At 35.3% G+C, this 27661-nt stretch overlaps 1 protein-coding gene across 1 annotated transcript in view; it reads right to left on the bottom strand.

The window, feature by feature from the left end:
• The window catches only part of DPYD (dihydropyrimidine dehydrogenase), a 325720-nt gene that overhangs the window by 52234 nt on the left and 245825 nt on the right, over window positions 1–27661 (bottom strand). The window contains exons 17-19 of the mRNA XM_053470008.1: window positions 19640–19760; window positions 19002–19121; window positions 2311–2453 (exon numbers count right to left, since the gene is read on the bottom strand). Of these exons, the coding sequence (XP_053325983.1) occupies window positions 2311–2453; window positions 19002–19121; window positions 19640–19760 (384 nt within the window). The remainder of the gene's footprint in view (window positions 1–2310; window positions 2454–19001; window positions 19122–19639; window positions 19761–27661) is intronic.

The following is a 27661-nucleotide window of genomic DNA, read 5'->3' as shown; positions in this document are numbered from 1 at the left end:
TAAGAAGGGCGACATACACCCGTGTATTGGGTGCAATTTTTGAAGCTGAGAAACTAGTCTCAGGTCTACCAAGTAATATTTGGGAATAAACATCTTAAAGGGACCTGCTATTTTACAGACTCTAGGTATTATACTTTCAACACTGCTATCTGTACTTTGTAACCTTCAGCCATCAAGCCATGAGTCCAGTTAAATGCAAACTGAACCCTAGCATACTCCATTGACTACAACCCTCTGTTTTTCACTCAGCCACTGCCACATCCATTCAACACTATTGGGATTTAAATTTAGAGATTACAGTTTATTGACAAGTATTCTATGTGTGACAATGTCAAAAGCCTTACTGAAAGCTAGACCTGCAATGTGTAACTGAATAAGGTACAATGCATTTTATTTACACTATTTACTTTATACACACATTTTCTGCTGTTTCAAAACACATTGTTGTAATTTTAAGGGATGTAAAACACTTGGATACCCTCATATCCAGCAAACATTCTAACATAATAGAAAAAAAGGTACATGAAGAATTGAAAGAGGTACGAGGGGGTTCGGTCCAGAAGAGGGATCGTCACTCCTAAAGAGAAATTGGGAAGTGTGTGTATGTTAGCCAAGGCAATTTATATGGCAAAACAGAGCTGTTTCACACTATGGTTTTTCTTGATGTGCAGTAAGCTATGTGTAAGCCACTAAAAAGTCATTGAATGCCTTCCTAAAGCTTATATCTCAAGACAATACATACAGTATGCATGTATTGTCATGGTGTAGTATAACTGCGGAAATGAACTGCGCCCATATATTACCCATTATGTGTTATCAGTAAAATAATAAATAGATCTGCACATAGAAACCATGCTTATGTGCAACACATTACAAAACGTAGGAAACGTCCCTCTCCTCTAATACCATGTCACCGTTCATTCATTGATCTGACTGTTAATTTTGTACATTGTCAGCTTTAGTATTATTGTTAATTTTGTGCTTCCGTATTATAAGAGTGCTAAGATCTGCTAGAGATCTATAAACACAATATAGTAATTATAATATAACACAGATATCCTGTACAAACATAAAAAATGTTTCCTGTACAAACATAAAAAATGTTTATAATGAGCTCGTATTCATAATATTTTATTGACATTACTACTTACCCAACCATACAATTTACTGATGTTTCCTTTTAAATAGCATGTAATTGGTTTAACTTACTCAATGAATCGCTGTAATAGAATTTAATTCAAATATTGATTTTTGCAAATTAAGATTTTTTTGTACAAAACTCAATGTTTCATTGCAATACATAAGAAACTAACAAAGAAGAAAATATTTTGGTTTGTTCTTAAAGTTCATGTAAGGAATTTTTGTATTGGTGTAGGAAGAAAACCACAGAAAGCTATTGAGTTTAATAATTTATAGGTCAGACAGAGACATCAAGACAGAACAAAGCTGCACAATGGGCTAAACTAAGAAAAGGGGTGGATGAACTGTAACTGCACTCACATATGTCAAGAGGAGTTATTATTGGGTAGGGATGGGGACTGAAGCCTTAAGTCTATTGTAAATACCCCAGGGTATGGGACATCAGCAATATGGGAAAATACATCAGGTAGAGAAGAAAGAACTTTAATATGATGTCATACAAATATTGAATTTTTAAATAGTATATTCTGGTGTTATTTAGTGTTCATCTGCATCATGCATGCTATCAAAGGTCTGGCTTTATAAAGCCAACTTACTAATCAAATTACCCCATACGCTTCTACCTTCACAATGATGGCAGTAAGTGTGCATGACCCCATAATGCTTGCTGTACACCCTGGTCTTAGTTCCCACTTAGACAGCACTCCTTAAGCTACCACTTAAGTTATATTTCATATAAGTGTCCACATACACTATATTGCATGCTTCTAATCAAACCATTAAGAGCCAATTTCTTTTTTAGCAACGAGCACTTAATAGGCCGTTGTCACATAATTAAGATTAAAGCTCTCACCATTAAGGTCCCCATCAGAAACTCAAGTTATGTTTTTTTTTTCTTTGCTTAAGGTCCCAACGATCAACCTGTTTCCAGTATTCTTTAATGACAATCATTATATAATAAGGCCTATTTACAAAGAGTCCAGTCTACGTTTCCCAAAACAGGCAAGAAACAATTGGAAATATGCCATAACCCTTCAGGATATAACATTTACATTATCTAGACCCATAATCCGTATGTTATTTGTGCATGCATACTACACACAGGCGTTTTAAAACATAGTAAATTGATTGAATTATGTTATGGAAAGCAGACTGTTTAAGAACGTTTACCTGTAGTACTGATGCGCCGCTGTGAAGAAACTGCATTCCACTCTCTGCTGAATCGATTCCACCAGTTGCCAAAATGGGAAATCCAGGTAAAGCCCGGGCAATTGCAGATACAGCCCTCAGAGCAATAGGCCTAATGGCATTTCCTACAAATGAAACAAAAATAATAAAAATCATTACCTGGCATACTTTAACCCCTTACAAACTCCAGGCAGTATTATAGTGTTAATGTCTATACAACTTGAGAGTGTGTGCTACCTTTAAGTCAATGCTTTAAGTATCATCTTCATGTAATTATTAAAAAAGGAAACATTATATCATCAAGATTACCATTCAGTAGAAAAATGAGTACAAAATATCCAGTCTTTTCAGTACCCTAATATTTGCAAATAGCTTAATTACTTAAAGTAAATCAAACTGCCTCTGTGCACAGCCTCCAAAGCAAATTTATTTTGCACCACACATTTTTTTACATTTACAGTCCTTTTACAGTCCTTTGAGATATGTCATATCCCAGCATGCATTGCAGTGGCCCTAGAGGTGAGTGATGGAGGGTGGCTGGGTCACTGCCCTGGGTAATGTCCAGGGCAGCGACCAGCCAAAATACTTAACTTAAATAGTGCATTGTCTTTTAGCTATCAATCACTTTTACTGTTGTTTTTAAATCTTAATAATACATGGACATTTATATGGTATTAGTTCCAAAGTTAATTGAAACATTGAAGAAGCAAGAATAGTGAACTTGAAAGACATGAACCAAAATGAGGGATTTCTGAAACTGCCCAGAGTCCCCTTTCTATGAATTATAATTAACCTTCAACTTGACCTGTCAGCATTGTCATCAAAAATGAATAGAGCTCATTCAAACTGGAATTAGCTGTAACATGATTCACTTCAGTATGGCAGTATTCAAGAAATACACAATTTCAAGCAAAAACTGTCTTTCCTTTTTTTTTTATGGTGGTTTTCGAAAATGGCCTTACATTGCGCAATGTTAAACTGATTCTGACAATTTTTTTGTTTTTGGTACGTTTGTTTTTGGACAACTGTCAGGATTGAGTTTGGAGCGTACACCCTTAGGAACCTTTAGCTGGTTGCCCTTGCCAGTATCAATAGAGCAATTTACATTGTAAAGCAGAAGGTTATGCAATGCATTGAGTATCATCTCGGAAGTCAGACTGAAATTTAGTGTATGTGATTGTATCGTAGATGTACAAAACCCCCCCCCCGCATGATTTGTCAGATTGAATATCATAATGTCCTTCCCTAAAATGGCAATATTTTAATATATGTTAATATATTTCTGACATTTATGATATTTTCAGTTATTTTTGTAACACACTGCAATATTTCAGACGAAAATATCCTCCCCCAATGGACACATTTTTAATAAATGTGACTATATTATAAAATATGTAACTAATATGTTTTATTTAATACATTTGAATATTAGCTCAGTGTCATTGATTTCACCGTTCTGAGGTCACAATGGTAGCCCATGTAACAATCAAGGGTGTTTTTGATTTCACCGTTCTGAGGTCACAATGGTAGCCCATGTAACAAACAAGTTAAGGGTGTTTTTACTGAATAGAATTGTTCTGTAATTAATGGATGTCCTCTCTCCCTTTACTTCCCATACATGTTTAATCTATTCCTAACTTCTACTACATTTTGGTTCCTCTGGAAGTAGTGGAATTTATGGAACTTGATATATAAATCTCCGATTATGGAAAAAGGAAAATTCCAGATGTCAATAATTATAAAATAGCTAAAATAACATTATTTTATCATGCCAAATAATAATGATAAAAATATGTATTTATAAGCCACACAATGGTTTCAGTAGAATGTTAACGTTAGAAAAGCTAATTTCCTAATTCTTTCCTATATGTGGCTTCTGAAAACAGCACAAATTAAGCAACTTGTTAGCCTGTATTTTTCTTCCGTTGCATGCTGATAATTAGAAATTTATTCTAACAGCTAATTGTAACAGTATGCCCTGGACCAACTTTTATAAACTATAATAAAAGTGTTAAGATAAACTCTGACATTTGCAAATGCCACTAATTCACCTTTTCTTTTAAAAATATGGTGGCATTATGTTCAAACAATTACCCGATAACAGAGCAGTTTAACCCCTTAATGACAAAGCCCGTACATGTACGGGCTCAAAATGCATTGTTTTCAATGGGTTTCGGGACCGCCCATTGTCCTTAAGGGGTTAATGAAACAATGCAATATCCAGCTTCCGAATGCTCCTTGAATATATAATTGCTCAGGAGAATTACTGGTATTTTGGGGAAAAAAATGTTCTGTATTTTTAAAATCCTTCCAGTCAAAAAGATACAAGTGCTAAGAAATGATTTGGTGAACCTGCACATGAATAGATATTTTCTTAAGGAAATGTCCTTATCATATAACATATCCCATATATTAATATTCACTTTAATCGAAAGGTGTATTTCTTCTCCAAATACCCTCAAACATGTTATATGTCATCCCCCTTAATTACAAAGAATACATCTTGTGTTATTTTCTCTTTTCTAAGTGTGATGCATTATAAATATGATCATGGGCGATAAGGCTTTTTTACTTATACTGCAGTTAGAGGAAAAAATACAATTTGGATTTACACAGTCGGCAAGATTGGCTAAGATTGGACTTTGAGTTAAGCCTTAATAAGGACCCAGACAGCCTTGAAGAAATAGTACAGTAGACTCTCGTGTCCAGAAAGCTTAATCTTGTTTTGCACAACGTGTTATTGACAATAAATTTTCTGTGTGCAATATACATTTTTCTTGTCACAAGCAGTCATGCAGAGTAGTGAAAGACTTGGTAATGGAGAAAATAATGGTCGCAAACCGGAATCGGGGTTATCCGTGAAAACTAATCTCGAGTAGGATTTTGGTGCAGGAAACATACAAAAGTCAAGTAAAATGGATTGTATTAGAAAAAGGTGTAACATTTATATTTTACGTAGATGCTTAATAGTGTGTATTAAAACAAAGATGAGAAACATGAGGTTAAACTCCCTGGCCACAGAGTTTAGCCTCTACTCAATCCTGGGGAACGTGTATGTGCCAGGGTCAGAGAATTCAGAGAAATCATCCTACTCTGATCTCAGTCCCTGCTGATTTTACAATGCTCAGCACCGGAGTGTAACTCATTTCAAATGTAACATGCCTGTCGGTCCTCTTGAGGTTACACTCAACTGAGCGCGCCTGTTTTTAAATCTTTAGTGAAAACAATCTGCAGGCTATGTTCTGACCGACAAGTGACTAAACCCTTGAGTCACCAAAAAGGCCAGTGTCAGAGCTGGTGTCACAGTAGACTGAGGTATTGAAATCAGAAGGTGGCTTCTTAGTGCGAAAAACACAAAAAGGGATAAGTTTGCATCTAAGCTCCTCATAGCCACAATACCGTTATTTTTTCAGCTGCCTTTTTTTGACTATGTACAGATCTTTCCTCATGAATATATTTAGATATCATTCTTGGAAAGGTATTTATCCGTGATGAAAATTGCACCAAATTATATAGTATACAATGTCTTCTTGTATGATGTACAATTTAGTAAATACTTACTAAACTTAATATATTTTTTTTATACATTATTATAAGAAAAAAAAAACATTATTGTCTTGTAAAGCAAATATATTTTATAAAGATAATAAATACAAAACAATGGTGTTAAATTACATTACAAAGCCCTTATATAGAAACATAGATTGCCCAGAAAAAAATCTCCCCTTTATAGAAATGTACATTGTGCAAGAGAAAACCATACGCTGAAAATCCATTTAAGTATCTTACATTTTGCTTTAAAACTGATTTTAATGTATTTGGGAATATTACAGATCATATTAAGATCAACTTGCATTATAGTTCCCTTTACGACATAAAATATCCATTACCTCGGAAAAGAGGTAAAAAAAAACAGAAAGAGAAGGAACTATGACCACTTTGTAAATCCATGTAATAACAGAGAAGAAAGGTTGGTCTGAAAGGGAAGTGACCAGTTAAAGTGATGCTAAGGAAAATTGAACATTGTATATAATCCAGAGCAATATTTCTGTCACAGTCGCTATCATATTCATCATATACTGCAGTGAAATCATCAGTTTAAATTACCTACAATACAGAAATAGATTTTTTTCCCTCCTCTGAAGGAAAATAAGTCTTCAACATTCTACTTTTTTCTGAAGAGATTTGTTCTAAAAAAGATGAGATATCATAACTGTCTTGATGGAAATGCAGATTATAAGATTGTTCTATAGAAGTTGGCAACTTGTAATAAAAGTGTTTTATTCCCAAACCTCAATCAGTATCAAAAATGACAGTTTTGTAGTAAATGGGAATAATAAGAGTATTCAGCTAATAACCATGGGAGACATTAAAATAGAGAATAAAGGATTGGGAGTGATCACGTTGCATAAGTAAAACTTTACTTTCTAGTTAGAGTTTTGCAGACAGATTTTTCCACTCGGAAATTAAGATATTTTAAGGTATCTGTACGAACTATAAAAACCACATTATTCATCTGAAGAAAAAAAAACAAGCCTGTATATCCTGGCTTCTACGAAGCTGTAGTTGTTAAGGTACTGCAAATTTATAGAACAAATTGTTCCTTTACAATAAAACATAAAGATTACAATGCTACATAAATTAATGAGATGAAAAACGTGCTGTCAGTCTGATGCAGTTACTTTAACGGCAAGTACATGCATTGCACATGGTTCTATTGAGTAAAACCCTAGGGAAATAGGAATATTTTCAGAGCTCTGCTGCATAATGTCGTTTATATTACTACTGGGAGGACTCCTTGACATGCATGACAAACTGAATTTATGTGTAATTAAGAAATGTTTCAGTTACAAAAGTGCTTAACTATGATATTGACTAGATGGGCCAAATGGTTCTTATCTGTCAAATTCTACGTTTCTATGTTTTTTATTCATAAAGAGTCCACGGGATCATTTTCTTTATTCGGTAAAATGGATGTTAACTGGATCCTTTTCAAAAATAGCCCGGCACATTAATAGTTAAATCTGGTGATTTCATTAAAAAAATAACCTAGACATATCAATGCAAAACAGAGGTCTTGTCAAAATATCCTTTTGAACTTCCCATCTAGACATCAAAATTCAAGATATAAAATATGCCAATTCAGGGTAGCTATCTGGCTGAGCTACAATATACAGTAAGTAAAGCTAGTAATTAAAAATGTTATTTAACTGAAACAAACCTTTCGATGGTTATATAAATGATCCCTTGGCTTCTTTTGCATTTTTTAATTAAAAAGGTTCAAAATGTAATGGGGTCTATTCACTGAAACTCTACTCGTCATTGTCTAAGGGTAACATGCCATTGTATGCTAACAGGTATAAAAAAACCTGTAAATTAATTATTATGCACGTTTTTTGATAGGCCATGGTATGTTAAAGCATGCGTAAGTCAACAAAGTGTAGGTCTATGATCTCCTAGCTAATCCCTAACACACACGCAGGGTGGGGGAAGAGGGGGCAATTGTCATTGCCCTCTGGGTTAACAAGGGGTCCTGAAGACCCTATTTTTTATTTGTGTAGAGAGGTGTAATTTTACATTTGAAATGCTTTACTACCATTTTTCCTAAAATGTACTAATTATAAGTTGAGGGAGTCCTCAACCTTACCCTGGATGTCCCTTCCTAGGTCTCTAGCCTATAATTTAGGATTGATACCTACGGGGACTCTGCAGTGAAGCCAATCTGCTCTTCTTAGCTCATCCATTTCTGACATCACAGAAGTGTACTTGTAATTGGTTTTAGCGACACTACTTCATACAATCTAATACAGTATACAGAGCAGGGCTTGGTTGCCTAGTTAATTTACTTTCATTTGTTGTTTTTATGGGACAAGGATCATGGCGAAAAAAAATGAAATCACATTTCTGCTAATTTCTTGTCTCTCTCATCTCTGATGCAGCACTTATTCAGTAATATTTTATAAGGCACCCTAAGTGGTACAGCACCTTTTAAAAATCAATTTATATGTATACCATGGGCCATCATGAGCTATCTTGACTTCCTGTTCTCACCAGCTGTATTATTCATTAAATCATCTCTTCCCTGGTTAGGTAGCCATTGTATGGATGGTTGGCTTTAAAAGAACTATATTGTGAAAATATATACAAATCATAAATATATATATATATATATATATATATAGTTATTTATATATATATAGTTATATATATATATATATACATATATACATACATATATACATACATACATACTATCTGCACATGACAAGTACAACAAAAGGATAAAAAGGGAATGTAGCAAAAAAACTAGTAACATCAATTTAAAGATTTAAGTTGGCTTAATTTTACAAGCTTTATCTTGCTGGCTTGAGCATGCTTGTTGATATGAAGCTCCCAGGAAACACAATATAAGTATTTTCACAGAGCAACTTAAACACAAAATAATATCAAAAAGGCTGTGATACTTTTTCTAAGATTGAGATTAGACTGATGAAATTTGTTTTGTGCTTTGCAAGGTAAGAGCAAGTTATCTACCCACTTGCTTAGAACATTATAGAGGAAACAGCTTTCAAGAATTGCCGTCGTCATTATTTTTAGCTAGTATGAAAAATACGAGAAAAAAAAAGATACTAAATGTATTTGACGAGCCTGATGGAATGCATTTTGTGTCAAGCTTTTAAATTTCAATTAGATTTTTCAATGGCATAATATCTGACGTTTGATGGCTGCCAGAAGAAGCAACTGCATTGAAGACCTGTACTTAATGTACCAAAATTGACAATATATTCTTTGGAATGTCTCATAAGCTTTCAGACTAATTTTGTTTCAGAAAAATGTATGTTTATAATTGGAGCTATTTTCTGTAATATACATTAAGTAGCATCTATTCAAAAAAATGGGGATGAAATATAGATGAAATAGTTCTTCCAGTTGCACAAAGGACTGCTAAACCTATTGTTGTATAGAGCAATGTCCTTGGATTTCCCAAATTACATAAATTTACAGGCAGAAGACCAAAGTACAAAAGCAAAAAGGCCATGAGTTGCACGTAACGTACTGTTCTCAATGTAAAATAGTAGGGGGCTTGAAATTAATAATGTAATAATGTATTTAAATATAGATAGACATATCTGCTTAAATTGTTTTACATCATTGTTATATTGAAGCTAACTACTGCCTAAAGTCTGGTTTGATAATTATGTATATAACAGTCCTGGACTAGCCATTTGGCCAAGAGCACCACACACACTCACTCGATCTGCCATACCAGCCTAAAATAATAATGCGTGGCCAGTTAAATAGGAATACAAATCGAAAAGAATATACAAGCCACCAATAGCTGATATTGATACACTGTCTTGTTAAAAATCCAAGTTAGTTACTCCATCTGAACTCATGTAACGCACGTACAACATTATTGTAATGCTATGTACAGCTCATTATTTACCGATATCAGTGTTGTTGTATCCATCATGTAATGATGTTTGTCCCCCTCTCACACTTGTAATGTACACATGTATCCTTGAGCATTACTTTCTCAATAAACAGGGAATTGATTAAAAATCTAAATAAGTATTTAATGACTTGATTATATATGTGTAACTATAGTTCCTGGAAACTTTACAAGAGTAATATTTTTTCTTATGTCCTAAAACATTTTTCTAAATACTACATGTAGCAATCCAATGTGTTTAGAAACCAGCTCATCAATTGAAATAAATAGTATCAATTAAATTAAACTCTAGTATTAAAGTGATCATGTATTTATTTATTTATGGGGGGGGAATGATCGGTGCAATCTGCATAATTATTTTTCAAGAGAATATTGCTTGGTCTTTTCAGCTGGAAATGGATATTTTTTTTTAGTGAGCTCAAAATTATAAAAGAAAGTAAGTGTATTAAAAGCAGGAACAAACAAGCAAAAGTCTTTCAAAGGCGCTGTGCATTTAAGTGGCACAATAAAGCTGGCAATCTCTCATGTCGTGCATTCCAATCTGCATTAACAATGAAAACAATAAATAGGAACAATTGGCAATTTAAAGGTTCACACAAAGGGTAGTCGAGTATAAGCATTTTTAATCCAGGAAAAGCAATGCAATTTTTAGACAAATGTATTTGTGAGAAATGATTGCACTGTTACACACTCAGCATCTTCACTAAATGAATACTTAACGAAACATAATTCCTAAGCAGAAAAAGAAAATCAATTGCATTTCTAAAAGGGCCTAGCTATGGGTTAATAAGTAACATGAAGAAAAGGTCAAATACATGTGAACTCTCTTTAAGTGACCATTTGACCCTCATTTTTAAGACAGCAATACTTCTGTAACATTCACGCAAGAGTGGACTGTTCTGCATTTTTATTAGGAAAGAGTTATCAAAAGTATCAATTTTGGTAGATTAAACAAACCAGTGTAATGGTGTTTACTATAATTAACAATATATTTAAATTAGAAACCTACTTTAAATCTTCTGGATTTACATATGTTTATTCGTCCCCACAAAATCAAGCCTTCTATTGTTTTTACATGATTGCTACTCTTTAGTGGATTGCTACTCTTTAGTTTTCTTTGTAATAGCACTAATTTATATCTAGGTTTGTGGGTTCCCTCATACAGGGGAAATTTGCTAAAACTGAGAAAAAGTCCATGACTCCCAGGAAAAAGATTTGCTCCCACACTCCAACATGTAGAAAATGTGGTCTACTAAATAATTCCAACTAGCTAAGGTATATATGCTAGTTAAGTAAAATCACATCTTGTCTCTGGACTGTCCTGGATCAGACTGATATGTAGGTTGGGGGTTTTCCTCTTTAAAACTCGGGGTCCACCCCAGGTGTAAAAGTTAGTCTAGATGCTGACTCCCTTGCTCATATGTGCCTAGAGGGTACAAACAGGACACTACTAATGAAGCCTATGAAGTGAGGCTGTTGGCTGCCTGGCGTGGAGAAAATGTGCCTCACCTTTTGGTTCTGGACTTCCATTATAAATCAGACTAATACGTTGATGGAGATTTATCCTCTGTAGTGGCACAAGTGAGCTAGAATGTGAAGGGATGCACCAAATGGCAACCTGTCCCTTCTTGGTTGAGTTTTTATCAAGCCAGATATATATCAGGACAGGTTAAGCTTTTCATAGATTTTAAGGCAAACTGTGCATTACATCACATCATGTAATGGTGAAATTATATATATATATATATATATATATATATGTATGCATACATACATACATACATACATACATGTTTTTCCCTCAGAAATCTCATGGTGCTGCCACAACCACAAGGGATTCTGGGTAGGCACATGCAAATAAGGTGAGCAATTATCACCTTTTGCCTCTATATCCACTTTATACATGGATCCCTTGAGAGTAATTTCCCGCTGTACAAGACAAAACTCGGACAAGAGATGCAATAGCAATAGCCAGATCACCGTGCTTCAAAGTGCCAGTGCCAAAGTGCCATAAGGCCACAGTGGACACCAGGTCCCCTTCGTAGTTTTCTTCAGGGGTCGCACTCCTGAAGGATATGCAACCCCTTTCCTTCCCTTGCCAGAGGGCCGGATCTTCTTGGCACTGAAATCGTGGCCACTGAAATCGTTGTTTGGAGGGGGGGCTGCTCAGAAGAGCTACCTAGCTCCCCTCCTCACCAGAAAAGCGGGACCTTTTAGGGAAACCCGGCCTCACCATTGCTTTTCAGTGTTCGTATCTGTCCATCAAAATCGGTTTTGTATAAATAAATCTCAAATACAAAAAAATATATCTCAAAAAGTAAAAACACACGTGGACTGTGAGAAAAAAAAACAGTGCAACCATGTGACAAAACTTCATACAAATTCTCCCAGTGGAAACCCCAGTCTTCCTGGGCTGGTGCGATAAAAAAAATGTCTGTATGCACCGCACACCGAGCCAGAAGGTTGGGGCTTGTGCATACAAAAAAAAAACTGCATGTAGGGGTCCAAGGTGCTAAAGGTGCTTTCCAGCATGTGACACGTGAACCTCACACTTACACCCGGTCCTGGACCAAGGACTAAAAATAGCCTCAAGGCTTCATTCCCAGCCCTAAGGCCAGAGGACCAAGCTTTCCCTGTCTCGCAGGTACTCACTTGACCTTAACCAAAAGACCAAGAAACCAGATCACCATTCTTGGACAGCTTTTTTTTTTTTTAATCTATTTTTACACATCTGATTTTACACCAAGCAGGGAGAGAGGCCCAGCTCGATCTAGTTAGACCAGAGAGGTGTGTGCAGTAGCCCTTTCCAAGCCTAAGGACCCACTAATAACAGACAAGCCCTGCCAGGAAAATGCAGCCTGAACAAGCTTTCTAGCCATAATTAGTGGTCCAGCTTAACCATAGGAGCCCTGCTGAACTAAGCTGAAAAGACGTCAGGGGTCCTGCAGTCAGCATGTAGCTCATTCTAGGCTCCTTGGATAAAAACCAGCTGCCTCAGACATACAACTCATTCTTTGAGCACAGCTTTTTTTTTGAAGCCCGAGGTGCGTGCTTCTTTGGTGCCGCATTCTGTGCTCCGAAGAGGCAGCAGAAGCCCAATACGAAACTGGGTCCCCACAAGGGGAACCCAGACAAATCCCCCCCCATGGGAGGGTCGGATCTTGGGACTCTCCCCGAAGGGTGAGACCCCATTGCCGTGGGGCACTCCCGTAAGGAAGTAACCCCCTTTAGGCTTCACCACCAGAAGGCAGTGTCCGAAAACAAAAGTGCCAAATCGTAAAACAAAAGGTGAACGTGGCCTCGCATAAAGGTTTGGTGACCGTGAAAATCCAAACAATTAATTGGCACACGTGCTTTCACACATTGTGATGTATAAATAATAAGAATAAGTAAGGGCAGGCCATAGCTGACCTAGCCAAGTTCAAAAATAAATTTCACTCCATGCCCTGATGGTGCTATGGAGGAAGTGCAGGATCCGCCTGTGCAAAAATGTGCATTTACCGTGTGCAGCGGCATGCAAGACCACACACAGTAACTCCAACATTACATCAGGGCAATTTAGGCACCTTGGGCTCCATGCTTTCCCAACCCTAAGGCCAGAGGATCAGCATATTCCCCCCCCTTCTCTAAAGGGAAACTACACTTGATCTTAGCCAAAAGGCCGAGAAGCGATTCTTTGAGCACAGCTTCACACCTGAAGTGCATGGACAACTGCTTCATCCTTAACAGGACTCATCAGCAGAAACTGTGACATTTTGGGCTTGGGGTAGCTAAGACATACCATTACATAAGTTAAGGTGGGAAAAGGTGATGGAAACCACTTCCACTATAATTAAGGGGGTAATAGAAGCATTATTAAACACTTATCTACAGACACCAGACAAGCCAGAAGGCTTGTTTTTTCCTCGGAAATCTCATGTTGCTGCCACAGCCACAAGGGATTCTGGGTAGGCACATGCAAATAAGGTTAACATTGTATAGCACTTCAAAATCTATATAAATCTAACAATAATAATAATAATAATAATAATAATAATAATAATAATAATAATAATTACTCCATGTTGTCTCCTCTCACACATCTAAATGTGTAGTTCTAAATCGTGCTTCCAGAATAGAAAGCGAATGTAGGTTTTGTAGAGAATATGCTATAAAGTAGATACAGTATAATGTTACAGTTAGTTAATATAACACAAGTGTCCAAAAGATGATTAAATTAAGTCTGGCATTTATCCCATCATACAGTTGTTCTTTTCAATGAAGGAATTTCATCTTGTATTTCTAGATTATGCAAATATCCTTTGACTTGAAAGACATGAAATCCTTGGTATCTCATTACGATGCTAGTGAAATGCAAGGTAGCTAAATGATAAGGATGGTTGAGAATCTTATTCTAGTCAGGCCTCCCTTTCCTCATTTCCCCTTTTTACTGTTTTCTCTCTTTTTGCCTATCCCTCTGGGACTGGAGTGATTGATGGCCTAATCCAATAACTGTATTACACTGCCTCAACCAGGGCTCTCTCCCTTATCATTAGCAGTTAGCCTATGGTTAAATTCACAACACACTGCTCGGTACAGCCTCAGAGATTTAAGGGTCTTGCCTTTAAAAAAAATATTTAACATAAAACTGAAATCTTAACAGTATTGAGAATTCAGCTCCCTGCAAGCCTTGTTTAATTAATATAAAAAAACTGTACCGAAATAGGAAATATAATGAACTGTTATTGTGATGCGTTGTATGCAGTATAAAGTAGTGTTCTCTAAATATTATTATTTTAATCTTTTTAAAGAAAAAATGGATTTAAAGAAAGTCAGACTACCTTGATTGTGAAGTGATGGCAAACAATAATAGCTAGTATTTTTTTTTTACTTGTGACAGTTCCAAACGTTTTCTTGATGCCATTACAAAACAAAAGAGAGTTACCCAAATACATACTTTTTGTATCTCCTGTAAACACAGTGCAGTTGTAATCCATGTGAAAACTACCATTTATAGTCTTCGGGGATACCTTGTAATTCAGTCTGAGATTAGCTCTACTAAATTTTGGTAATGCGTAGTAACGTGCCTTATGGTAAGTATTTAGGTAAACTATGTACTTGCAGATTTGAGCTCTGGAAATTAAGTTTGGCTAAGTTTCATGTCTTGCTGCTACCCAGCAAATTGAGAGTGAATGCAGACATAATGTGTCCCATGTTATTAACTCGCCTCATGGTAAGTCTCAATTCGAAACGTCTGTCATTGTTAATACTCTTGTGCGATGTGAAATTTGCCTTGCTTTCCAAGTCTGGACTATCCTGTTTGTCATTGACGTGCATAGAAATGAGAAGAAATGACCACCTGACATCACTCGGCAAGGTACATTTTTTAAATCTTGTCGCACTCGTGATATATATGCCACAACACTTGTGATATATAAAATGATCGATATTCAGTTGCAGCTACATCAAGGTGTTAGACAGCAACAAAATATTTGGACTACTCCCAAGTCAGGATTCACAATTAAGAGTTTTACCTAATTCTGGTCAAGCTAATAGCCAATTACTTTTTCAAGATGTTATATTAGATTGTATTGAGTAATCTAGCCCAGGGCTATGGTCATGAGATCATATGTAAACTGCAGATGCAAAGGTTTTTGCTTTCAAAGTAATGGGGTTGCCAAGGAACACCACTAAGCAGGGAATATGTGGTGGAAAGCTATGGCTTTGCCTTAACCACATAGTAAGCCTTTGTGTAGCATGATGTTGCATGGGCCTGCTTGGTACTCTAGAGGAATTACATATTTTTTTAACCTAACTTATAATGAGCACTTATTAAAGTAGAAAAGTCTTTTTTTTTTAGATTATTTTATCCAGAATGTGTTTCATCTAGATGTGATTCTAACAATTGTAGCAACATTTTATTAAGGTATTATTTAATTTAGCCAATCCATTTGTGGCACTTTAAAATGCAAGGTATAAGAAAAGAAAACATCATTATGCTTTCATTTATAGACTACAAATTATAAATGTCTTTACATTTTAATGATTGTGAGACCAGATTGAGTTGCATGTCAATTTGAAATGTCCTACTATTGAAATATTTAATAAATGTGTCAAATTCTAGCAAAGATAATGTACATTTAGCCATCCTTACTGTGATTAGATCATAAGGTTTAAAAAAGCATTATGCATGATATCACCTTGAATAAAGTAAAACACCTTTGACCTTGTCTTGTCATTTAAGGAGAAGAAATCTCCTATGAAGATGGCAGTTAGGTCCCTGATGAAAAATTATGCATTTCATAAACTACTTTTCTGCTGAAATGTCAAGCTAAGGAAGTGCTCTACCTCAGACTTGGGAATTGGCATTTCCTTCCATCTTCTTCGTTGCTACGAAGCTCTCATGAACAGTGATGACACATCTTGGACAGGTAAGGGGAATTAGCTGTCAAAAATCTATTATTAGGGTTCTGATTTCTTTTACATTGACTATTGATGACACCATATCACGAGATCGTGAACATCGTGAAAGGAGAGCAAAGTCAAATGTTATGCAAAAATTATTAACTAATTGACCGTGGACCACATATTGACTTAAGTTTGGTGTTTATAAAATAGGGTTTGCTATTTAAATCCAGCAACCAAATTAGTATCATCAAGAAAATATGGAGTATGGAGTGCAGTTGGTTGTATTTATTGTGGAAGTTTTTCATGTATGTAATGCTTAAAAAAATGCAACACAATGATGTATATCACAGAGTAGGTGCATGGCAATTGGCAGAACACGCAAGTATGCAGCAGCAAATTGCACAAGTTCAACTCTCATATTAACTATTGCTTACTATTGTGTTTGAAAAGAAAGTAACATAACTTGTGTCCACTGGAGAGTCAACTAGCTGGAATTGAAAAAAGAAGTTAACAGCTGATGTGATCATACCTGGAAACTCTCTGGGTTTGATCCAAATCCTCCAGGTCGCAGAAAGGCCCATTCCCTTCCCATTTCCCCTTTAAATAGGGGTATTTCCCATGATGTCACCGGGAACGCCCACAACATCACTGGGAACGCCCACAACGTCACCGGGCAGTCCTGGCAGCGTCCTGCAAGGGTAGGCGGAGCCCAGAAGTTCCCAGGTATGGATATGATGTGATTTAAGTTAAAAAGTCAAAGTGTTGAGTTTAAAAAATGATTTCAGTGAAGATAGGTGAAGGACTAGACAGAATTTTTTTGCGAAAGCACTTACTGTACCCATTCATGTATATCATGGAAATATTTAACTTAAAAAATATATTAATTTCATAGTAAACATAAAGAGAATAATGAGTGCTATTACTCTGTGGTCTGTGACCACAAAATACACATAAAAAGGACAAAATAAAGGAACCTGGAAGTTTTTAACAAATCTATAAATATTTTGTTATATGAACACTTTTTGGTTGATAATAAGGATTCGATTTGGCCCGATATTTAACATTCAAGCTAACAAAATCTTGTGGAAATTCCCTCAGTGGTTATTTTACTTAAGAATAACGGTTTTCTTTAGACATTAAAATGCTTAAAATCAAAACGAACAGTACGCTGTAAAATGAGGGCGAAGTTTTTGTTCATAAAGAAAAACATCACCTACATTCCCTGTGTTAATAATAATGAGGAATATGGAATCGTTTTTGTTTAATTGAATTTTATGGTTTTTATAGGTTGTGATCTGAACATGATCTATCGACCTTCAAAAAATAATAGATAAGAATGAGCTGTTTGTATATAATACTACTGTGATATTTCATGTAATTTTTTCATGCGCAATGACCTCCTTGACCCCTCTTATTTTCCTGCTGTCAATGTGGCAGTTTGGAGAAAATAAAATGGAGCGACACAGAAACCGTTTAGCACTGAGTGCTCAATACCAAGGACAATAATTCAATGCTTCCATGCATTTGAATTCTAATCTGTTTATCATCACGGTTAAATTGCTTCCTTGGCGTGACTAAGGAAAATCCAATGCTCGTTTACTATTAGTTTATAAACAATGGAACTAAAATTCATATAAACAGGTGTAATTCTTAATTTATCATATGTTGATTTCAGAATTAATATTTGTACATATTGCAGCCCATGTTTCAATCTCTAACTCTGCTTCACTGTTTCTCAATAAGAGCTTGTGTTACCATAGCACTCAGAGAGTACAAGATCATTGGTTGAAAGCAAAAAAGGTACATTATTTGATATAAACCTGAGAAGGTATATTAACCCTATAGTTTTGAAATTATATACTACTAATTATTCTTTACATACACTATGCAGAAAAAAGGGATTTGTTGCCTCTTTAGCCTGACATAGGACATCTCTTCAACCCAGGACAGTGCAGTATCACCCACAAGGCAGTTGTGGTTGCCTAAGCTTATTGCACTTGAGAAAGAGAAAGAATGTACATTTTCTTCCAGAAAGAGAGAGAATGTACATTTTCTTCCAGAAAGAGAAAGAATGTACATTTTCTTCCAGAAAGAGAGAGAATGTACATTTTTCTTGCCTCTTGCAGTTTTGTCGTCATGGAAATTTACAGACATGTTGTTATTCGTCTCAGGAAGGTGCAGGATGCTAGTTATGCAGGTAAAACATTGGGATCTCTAGAATACGGATTCCAAAATTTAATGGGAACATGAGATTGGTAAATAAATATACAAATTATTGCCTAACAATAATTTCAAGGCTGTGAGGGACTTTAAACATGCATTAGATAAGCATAAAGCAATCCTGAAAAGAAGATGAGACCAAGAAAAGATAAGACTCAAACTCAAATACATTTTGACAGTTTCTGGGATTTATGAGAAAATAAAGTTTCCCATGCTAAAACTGTTCCATGTCAGAGGACGATTATAAAAAAAAAGATTTTGTGTGGAAAAAAAGAAAATCACATTGATTTCTCATAATCTGACCCTAAAATACAAAATGACAAAAGCAGCAGCATGAAAAAGTCTATAAACAGAGCTGGTCATACAATCGTCACTTTCCAAATGACCTTGCTCTGATAGAGCACTGCTGTGTTCTACTATTTAGGAAAGGGCAACATCAGAATTGTCACACTCAATATGTTCCATCTGTCACAATTATTAGAAAAGCTCTGACCAGCATTGTGCTTGGAGAATTGAGTATTATGGAGACATGCTATATGAGATGCTAACACAGACCCCCTGAGGATGCAGCAGACTTATAGGAAGAATTCTGAACATAAAGGGCAGCACCTACCAGACACTCCACCATATGTGGTCCTGCTCCCTCTTCCAACTGCTGGCCAAGGTGTTCCATCTGCTTTTAATCCCATTAGTCCTGAAACAGTGTTGGTTGCTGTAACACCATCTGCACCACCTGTGAGATAATACATATATATATATATTTACCATTTATTACATTATCTCTAGGTTATGCAGTTTACATTTTGCACGTAAATTAGTTAATATGAATAATGTATTAATAGAAAAAGAAACAAAATGTATATTTAACAGTTTAAAATACACTGCAAATAGTCATTAATATGCTCTTATTAGTTGTGCTTTTGGTCAAAACTTAAACATTAATTCTAGGTCTTAAAATTTTTTTTTGCTTCATAAGTCATAAAAATGAGATATGAGATATAAAAAACATAATGGGTGTTTGCTGAAACCTCATTGGTGACTCGAAACACGCTTTTTTATGATTGACAACTGTATGGCCTAGTGGGTCAAATGCTAAACACAACTACACATACCTTATGTGACAAAATAAAATAGTATTAATACTTGTAATTTTAATGATTTGCCTTGCATCACTTTGATTAGCAATGTTCATTAATCCTTAATTTAAAAAAAAATCACTTTATAAATAAATATAAAATAGATTTTTTTTACCTTCTTGGGCTGCCATTGCAATTTTCACAACATCTGTGACATTTGGGGTCAGTTTGGCAAAGAAAGGAATTTTGACAGCTTGTCTAACCCATCGACAGATGTTTCGAACCAGTTCTGGATCCTGTTCAAAGAAGTCAGATATGAAATAAAATTAGTAATTTGTCTAATCTGCTCAAAACATAGAGCAATACAAGGAAAAAAGTTAAGACGATTAAAAATATGATTGTAGCCTCATTAAATCGATAATTGAACTAAGCCTACCCAAATCCATTGTGGTGCTAAAATACATTCGTTTTTGACAATTCAAAACTTTAATTGACTGCAAAGAATTGATTGTAATTAAAAGAAAAAAAATATGTTGGTGAAATTGAATACATTTTGAGTAAAAAATATTTTTATGCTAAAAAAACAGTAACACTTTAATATAAATTAAACTTGCATGAAAGGTCTCATGTAAAAGTTTGTATATTTAAATATTGTGATGTATTTGATGTTTTTTGGTTCCTTTTGGTCAAATTTATGGCAGACGTGCATCTAACATTATTTTAATTCATTTATTTTTCATCCAGGCATTTTTTGGCCAGTAACCATGGTTTTATTTCCAGCTGCCTTCTAATTCACTGAAAGCCAAAATAAAAATTTGTCTTTAATTTTATAGGTGTGAAATAGTTTTTGATTTTGATCTTTTTGTTTCTTTTCCTGTTCTGAAATCTTTTTCTGAAATGTAGGATTTGCATAAATAAATGGGTGACGTTGCATACTAGTAGTTCTGTGTTACCTCCTTGAATCTGGTATTAGAAGCCAAGATGGAGCCATGCAAGTTACAGTAAGTGCATGCATCGCATGTTCAATAGCACCAGTCAATAGCTCAAGTTAAACCTCTCTGTATATTTGCTATTTATGCATCGGTCCAACTTTAACCATATCGTTCTCCAAAAAACTGGCATTAATGTTAAATTTCAGCGAAACTCAATGCATTTGAAGCAGTTGCCAACCTATTATCCCAGGTGCTGATGAGCTTGGCCAAAAGTAATTTTAGTAAATGCCCAAACTGAAAATTCTCTATCATCTACATGAGATTTAGCACATAGTTTATTAAACAAATCATAAAGGAAATTATCTTTTCATCCTCTTCTAATACTACTCAAAATTTACATTGAAAACACAACTGAATTCTGCCATATTTGACTATTTCCATAATTATTTGTCTGATCGTATGTCTATGGAAGTCAACACTTTCAATACAATTTTCCTCATGCATTACATTTTTTTGAATGAAACATTTCCTTTGAGAAAGTGATGAACTTTGCTAATATATTATACAACCTCATAGGAATATACACATTAATTCGAGAATAGTGGATATGTGCAGAAAATGTGCCCTTCCAGTAATCAATATCCTGGACAAAAAATATATCCAGATGGACAATTATGCACAGGTACCCAGAGATTTTTAAAATATATCTTAGAACTTTTAATGTTGAGCTTGCAAAGAAAGAACAGAACAGACCATATTCTATACAGTGAACCTAAATTCGAGAATCTGGCATTTGGTGTTTTGCAGCTGTCATATATATCCCATGTGTGGCCAGCTGGTGTTGGCAGAGATGCTGGTACAGACAAAAGATGAATGCCCAAGGGACATTCAAGATTGGCAGTTACAAGAAAGAAACAGGATGAATAAAGTATTTTAATTCATTAGCTTTGTGACCGTGTTGCCTTTTGAAAATATTTAATAAGTGTCCACAAGTGTACAAGCATTTACAAAACAAAATGCGCGGTCATAGCACAAGAGAAAAATTCTGCCAGAGATTGTATGGCATATATATGACAAAATCCAGATAATTCCATTTTATCTCAATTAGGAAATGTATAGCTGCCACCTTTAGAATAGGTTTATACACAGTGGCATAATCTGGTCTAGAAGAAAACGGATTGCCCTCTCCCCAAGTGTTGTTCCACAAACAGTACGGAGGACTACATTGCTTATTTGCACCATGTGCCACCCATCCTTAAAAGACGGAGAACTGAGATATAACAAACATTTCTAATAGTAAGGTATGCCATTTTGCAGAGCATTCAAAGGGCTATAATGGAACAAGCCTAATGGCTAGTGATTTAAGTAAATTAGAAGAATGGTTGAGAGTGTGGCAGCTGCAGTTTAATGTTAATAAATGTAAAAAAGTACACTCGGTAAAAATCCCAAGGCAGCATACAACATTGGGGATGTTGTTCTGTCAGTGCCAACATAAGAGAGGGACTTAATTATTTCTGAGGACTTACAGGTAAGCAGGGAATGCAAAAAAAGTTGCAAAAAGCAACTTGGGTTATAAAGGTTATATGGGTTATATAGTTGAAGGCATTTTTCACCAGGAAGAGAGGACTGGTTCTGCACTGTTACAGATCTATAGTTAGCCCGCACCTTTTATTGTGTACAGTCTTGGACACCCCATGTTCCAGGAGGATATTGACAATATGCAAAGAGTTAGAGGAGGGCTACTGACATGGTTATTGGTTTGCAGGATATAAAATATATGAGGAAAGACTAAGGGAACTCAGAGGAGATGTGATAGAAACAATTAAATGCATAATGGTATTTAACAAAGTACAGGAGGGGAGTTTATTTCAGGATCAGAAATGTTAGAACAAGACTTCATAGTCAAAAACTAGAGGGTCAGAGCTTTAGATGCGTTGCAAGTTTTACTTTACTGCGAGGGAGGTACATAAATGCAATAACCTCCCATCGTAAGTGGTAGAGGCGAATACAATAAGGGAATTTAAACATGCATGGGATAGGCATAAAGACAAGGTCAATGACTGATTAACACCTGAGTCATACATCAGGATAAACAGCCAGACTAGATGAGCCAACTATACACTTATATTCAGTAAAACAAACTCAAAATTGTCAACATTAAAACATGTATGATTGGTTAAAAATATTAATAATAAAATGTAACAAAAAATGTTTAAATCATCACATAGCTAAAAGATAAAAATATAAAAAAATAGATGAAAACACTGATTTATTATAAAACTAATATATGTTATTACACTAATTTATTATAAAACTAATATATATATATATAACTAATTTATGTTGAATACTGTAAGCTTAGTATTATTATTATTACTACTTAAATAAAGGGCAGTGTATGACTGTTTATTTTACAGTATTAGACATGTAGATTATTAATAAAACAACCTTGCTATGTTTTGGATATAATATTTGATATGTTTTATATTGGCACAATAAAAGACTAAACATTCTTACTCAACAAAAAAACTACAACGTGAAAAGGTTACGTTTAAATAATTGTTTAAAAAGAGTTTTGTTTCGTAAACCATTTCATGTTTGTCTCTGCGAAAGTAAAGAAATGTTTCACCTGCGACCATAAAATGCATTACATTAAACAATATTTCAGTTTCTTTAGGTCACATAGAGGTTACCAGCTAGAGGGCATAGGGGTTTGATTAGGTTTGTGTTGTACATGAAAAATTTTAAGGCAGAGCATATAACTCCTGTAATATATGATAGCTGCAGTTACAAATGACTTTCTTTAGTTGTCACGTGGGAAAGCTCTTGGCCCCATTTCTGTAATAAATAGATACAAAATATTGGGCAGGGAATCATATGCCTGTCCACAAGCTATAGACATCTAAAAACCTTCATCTTTTTGTCTAGTATTTCACATCTTTTTACAGTTAAGAAATATAAAATACAAATGTATTTGTTCTTTTCATTTAGCGGCAATATATAGGATATTTCATATCAGAAATGATTGCAAATTTAGTGTGCCATAATACGGGTGTAAATAATGTGTTATGAAGGAAATTGGTAACAGTTGGGACAATTGTACATTCCATTTGTTTCCATGGTGATTAGTTTACATTTAGAACTGTTGTCAGATTTGCCCTTTATAGATACGGAACATCGTCTTTTCATAACTATGATAATGCCTTAATGATGCTTAGCTCCCAAGTTCAGATGAATGAAATCATGCCTGGGGTATGCAAAATGTGTTCCTGAAAGAACATACGCATATGAAGCATTTATTAACACAACAGTACAGAAAGATTACATAAGGGTGCTTGGTTATCTGTGCCTGACATCTGTGTATTTGCATTTATGAATACATATGCACGCCTCAAAAACCTGTCCTTAAAAGAAGCAAGTTGTTCGCCATGAACCGTATTAAGAGCAATGTCATCTATGCGCAATAATAGTAATACAATGATGGGTCACACATTCCTCAAATGAACAGGGAAAATACCACACATCCAAATGTATAGATGATAAATATTAATATATCTGCACAGGGCCCCATATGTCACTACAACGCCAACTGTTTTCATACAACTCCTAAGCCAGAAGGTTAATGAGACACACACAGAAAATTTGGACTCCAGCACTAAAGGAGTTAAACATGCAAGCACACAAGTTTTGCCAACATTAAAGAGGTTACATAAAAACACATATATCGTACCCTGCAGCAGTGATATATTCTGACCTAGGCCAACTAGACCTAAGGTGACAGGTCCAGAGCACAGCAGCTACTTTGCCACAAAATCGGGGTCGGTGTTCTGCTGTGTAATAGGCCAGTCTCTCTGCTCCCCCCCCAAAAAAATATTTGCACTATGGGATATGTAATATACTGTGCAAATGGACCAAAAATGATTCAGACAAATTTTTCATTCCTGGTCCATTCATTTTCAGACAATGAATTCCGTTTTCTGCATAAATTAGGTGGGATTTTTCCATTTGGAAATTCAATTCATTGTCACTAACTCTCATGCTCTTTCACACTCTCATTTACTCTCTCTCTCCCTACTTTCTCTACTGACCACTTCCATGTCCTTGTTTCTTTTTCTGCAGCTCTGTTTTTTCTATTGCCTCTTCTTCTAAATGCACAAGTCTAATATATGTTACGTCATAAAGAAGATATGTCTAAACTCCATGTTGCACGAATATAGTACATCCCTCAATTTAGGCCACATTCTTAATTGTGAATGTTAATATCTGATCTACATTAAGTAAATGTTCAGAATATAGGTGCAAGAATAGCTTTTTTGATAAATACATTTGAGGAGAAAATATGCTTAAATTCAGACCAATGCTGTATTCTCATCTACTGCTACAGTTTAATGTTACAGTTGTATACACTAAATAAACTAATACGTACTGTAGGTAGTTCTAGTAAATGAATTTAATGATGCTAGAGCTGTGTTAGTTAAACATTCTGCAACAACTCCCATGGAAAAAAAGTCAACTTGACTGATGCATTTAATGCTGATATAATTACATCGAAAATGTCAGCTACTGCTGACCCCTTTTTTTCCAGCTTTTTATTTTTAAGGAAGAGAGCTGTTTCACAAAATGAGCGCACAGGGTAGCACCAATTATTACCACTTGTCTCGAGAACTTCAGCAATCCTTGCTAAATTCAGTACAGAATAGATTTAGTACGTTTGCATGAGACAATTATTTTTTTGCCTCCAGTAATACTTTCTTGTAATACATTAGGTCATTAGTTCACCTAAATACAAAGAAATATAAAAACATGTCTAAAACAGAGAAAAGAACAGACAACACACCAGGCACAATCAAGTACAAACAATTAACAAATTAGTGCTTTGGACTGCAGTCCAAAAGATACCACTGGGACCATGGGCAAATTCTATGGCCTTTAATACCTTAAACCAAGTTATATCTTAATAGGTTTTCACAAATTATAATACTCATTTTATTCCATATATGAACATCATAATATTATTATACAGACTGTACAAAATATTGGTAAGTTAATTTATAACTTATGGATTTCTTAACATGGATACTGTCATTACAATCTTCTGGTTTTCCATAAATGTTGTTCTTTGGGATGCCCTTCCTAAGGAAGTCAATTGCAGGCAAAACATTGATGAATCTGATCTTGGCAGCACTAAAGCATCTCAACAAACGTTGAAAGATTCTGTCTTTAGCAAACTTGTATTTGCTGCTGCGGTCTAACAATCTCCAAGAAAGTATATCATAACCATTTGGGAGGGCAAGGAAAGACACTACCGTAAATGGTTGTCAGGGTGGTGTGGTACCTAAAGGGCAGCTAATTGTATGTTGTAAGTTGTATGTCCCCAGGACCTGCTGGTAACAAGAAAAAACAGGACAATGAATGCCTGTAATAAACCCTCATAAGGCATCTCTACTACCTTTCCTTTTACTCACCACCCAATGCCAAGTAGGATAGAAGTGAATAGTAATAAAAGAACCTGGGGGGACTTAGAGCCTGCGTATGATTTCCCTTGTACCTCATCCTGTGCCTAGTGAGGTGGGATAGTTAATGCACATTTTGGGTAGGCATTTTGTTCCATTCTAATGTCCATTTTCTTTTGGGTACCGGCAGGATGATAGTAAAACAGCATTCATCAACAATCATCAATATGTTAAGCTAATTTTTAATCTAAAGAAAGGGACAAGTTTAAAAAAAATAGTAAATAGTAAAAATTAAAAATGCAGTAGTTGGCAGTAGTAAATTTGCATGCAGCACATATGGATACATAACTCATTTTCTTTTGTTCGTAAGTGCCGGAATCTCTGGCATAGCTCATGCTGTCTTGCATGCACATTTGTATTACACTTTGTTTAAGTTATTGGGTTTAAGTGTTATTTGATTGTATATAGGTGGGACATCATGTCCATCCTCAGGGGCTAGAGAGAAAACAAGAGCAGAAAGATAAAAATCCACATGCACATAGATAATACTGGACAGGATAGGGATGAAGACCTCGTTTTAATGCTCCCTACCAATCTGTTTTGCTACTCTTATCATTCACCTTCATTTTATGTATTTTAAATACCTAAAATATATAGAGAGCTTTTCTAGAACTGGCTATACACAGAATCGTATTTGTCACAGTGTCTCCTAATTTGATATCAATACTCACTACTCACTTTGCCATGTTGAGTTTCTCAATGAATGACAGCTTGATTGTTTTGTGCAACACTGTCTAAAACCACGTTTCTTTTTGTCAACACCTTTAATTGTTATTGATGTTATCATTAAAGCTTAGAGACCTCCTTCAGCAGTTAGTCCACCTGAAATAACTGAAGAGTAGTACTTTCCTGTTTAACTATTTGATGGTTCCAGAAAACTGCAAGGCATCAGATATTAATAAATATTGATATAGACTATACAGAGCTTGACTAACTTAGTTTGGGCATGACAAGCAAAATTGATTTGGACAAAATGTTTGTTTTTTTCATTTTCCATTCTTTATCATGTAATAAATATTTTAAAAAAAAAAAAAAAAAGAAGAGTAAGGACGGAGACTGAGCGGCAGCAGCAGAGGCAGGACAAGGCATGGCACAGGGCAGAGACTGGCAGGCAGACACATCCAGTCACAAGACTGCATCCTTTCCCCTATATCAGAAAAAAGAAGAATTGAACCCCAGAGTAAGGAAGAGCATTGAGGTGCCGATGCAGGACAAGGCACAGGGCAGGCACTGGCAGACAGGCACATCCAGCTACAAGACTGAACCCCCCCCCCTGGTAAGACAAAGAAGAATTGATTCTCCAGAGTAAGAAAGGAGATTGAGCCACAGCAGCAGAGATAGGATTGGGCAAGACACAGAGCTACGTCTGCTACTTAGAAGTTAAAATGGCGTCAGATCATCATTATGTCTATGCTTTTCCTTTCCCCTTGTAAATGCTGATTGGCCACACTGAAAAATGTAAGGAAAAAACTCCACAGGGGACTTCAATATATATTTTGCTAACATTATGTAAACATGTTGCATCATCAGCTTTGCTTAACATATCCTGGAAACACCTACAGCTCAAATCTCGTTTTATTACTAGCCAGGAGTTATATTCCCCAGTCCTTCAGGGTAGAGTATTTAAAGTAAACATTTTATAAAATTAGGCCTAGTTAAGAAAAACTGAAAATGATTTGATATAACTTTTACAAGTTATAAACCATTAATAAATGGGAAATTCTTACAGGAGGATATTTTTAATGCACTGTA

This window comes from Spea bombifrons, chromosome 6 (assembly GCF_027358695.1).
Source record: "Spea bombifrons isolate aSpeBom1 chromosome 6, aSpeBom1.2.pri, whole genome shotgun sequence".
NCBI classification, from domain to species: domain Eukaryota; kingdom Metazoa; phylum Chordata; class Amphibia; order Anura; family Pelobatidae; genus Spea; species Spea bombifrons.
This window is presented reverse-complemented; position numbering and strand designations above follow the sequence as displayed.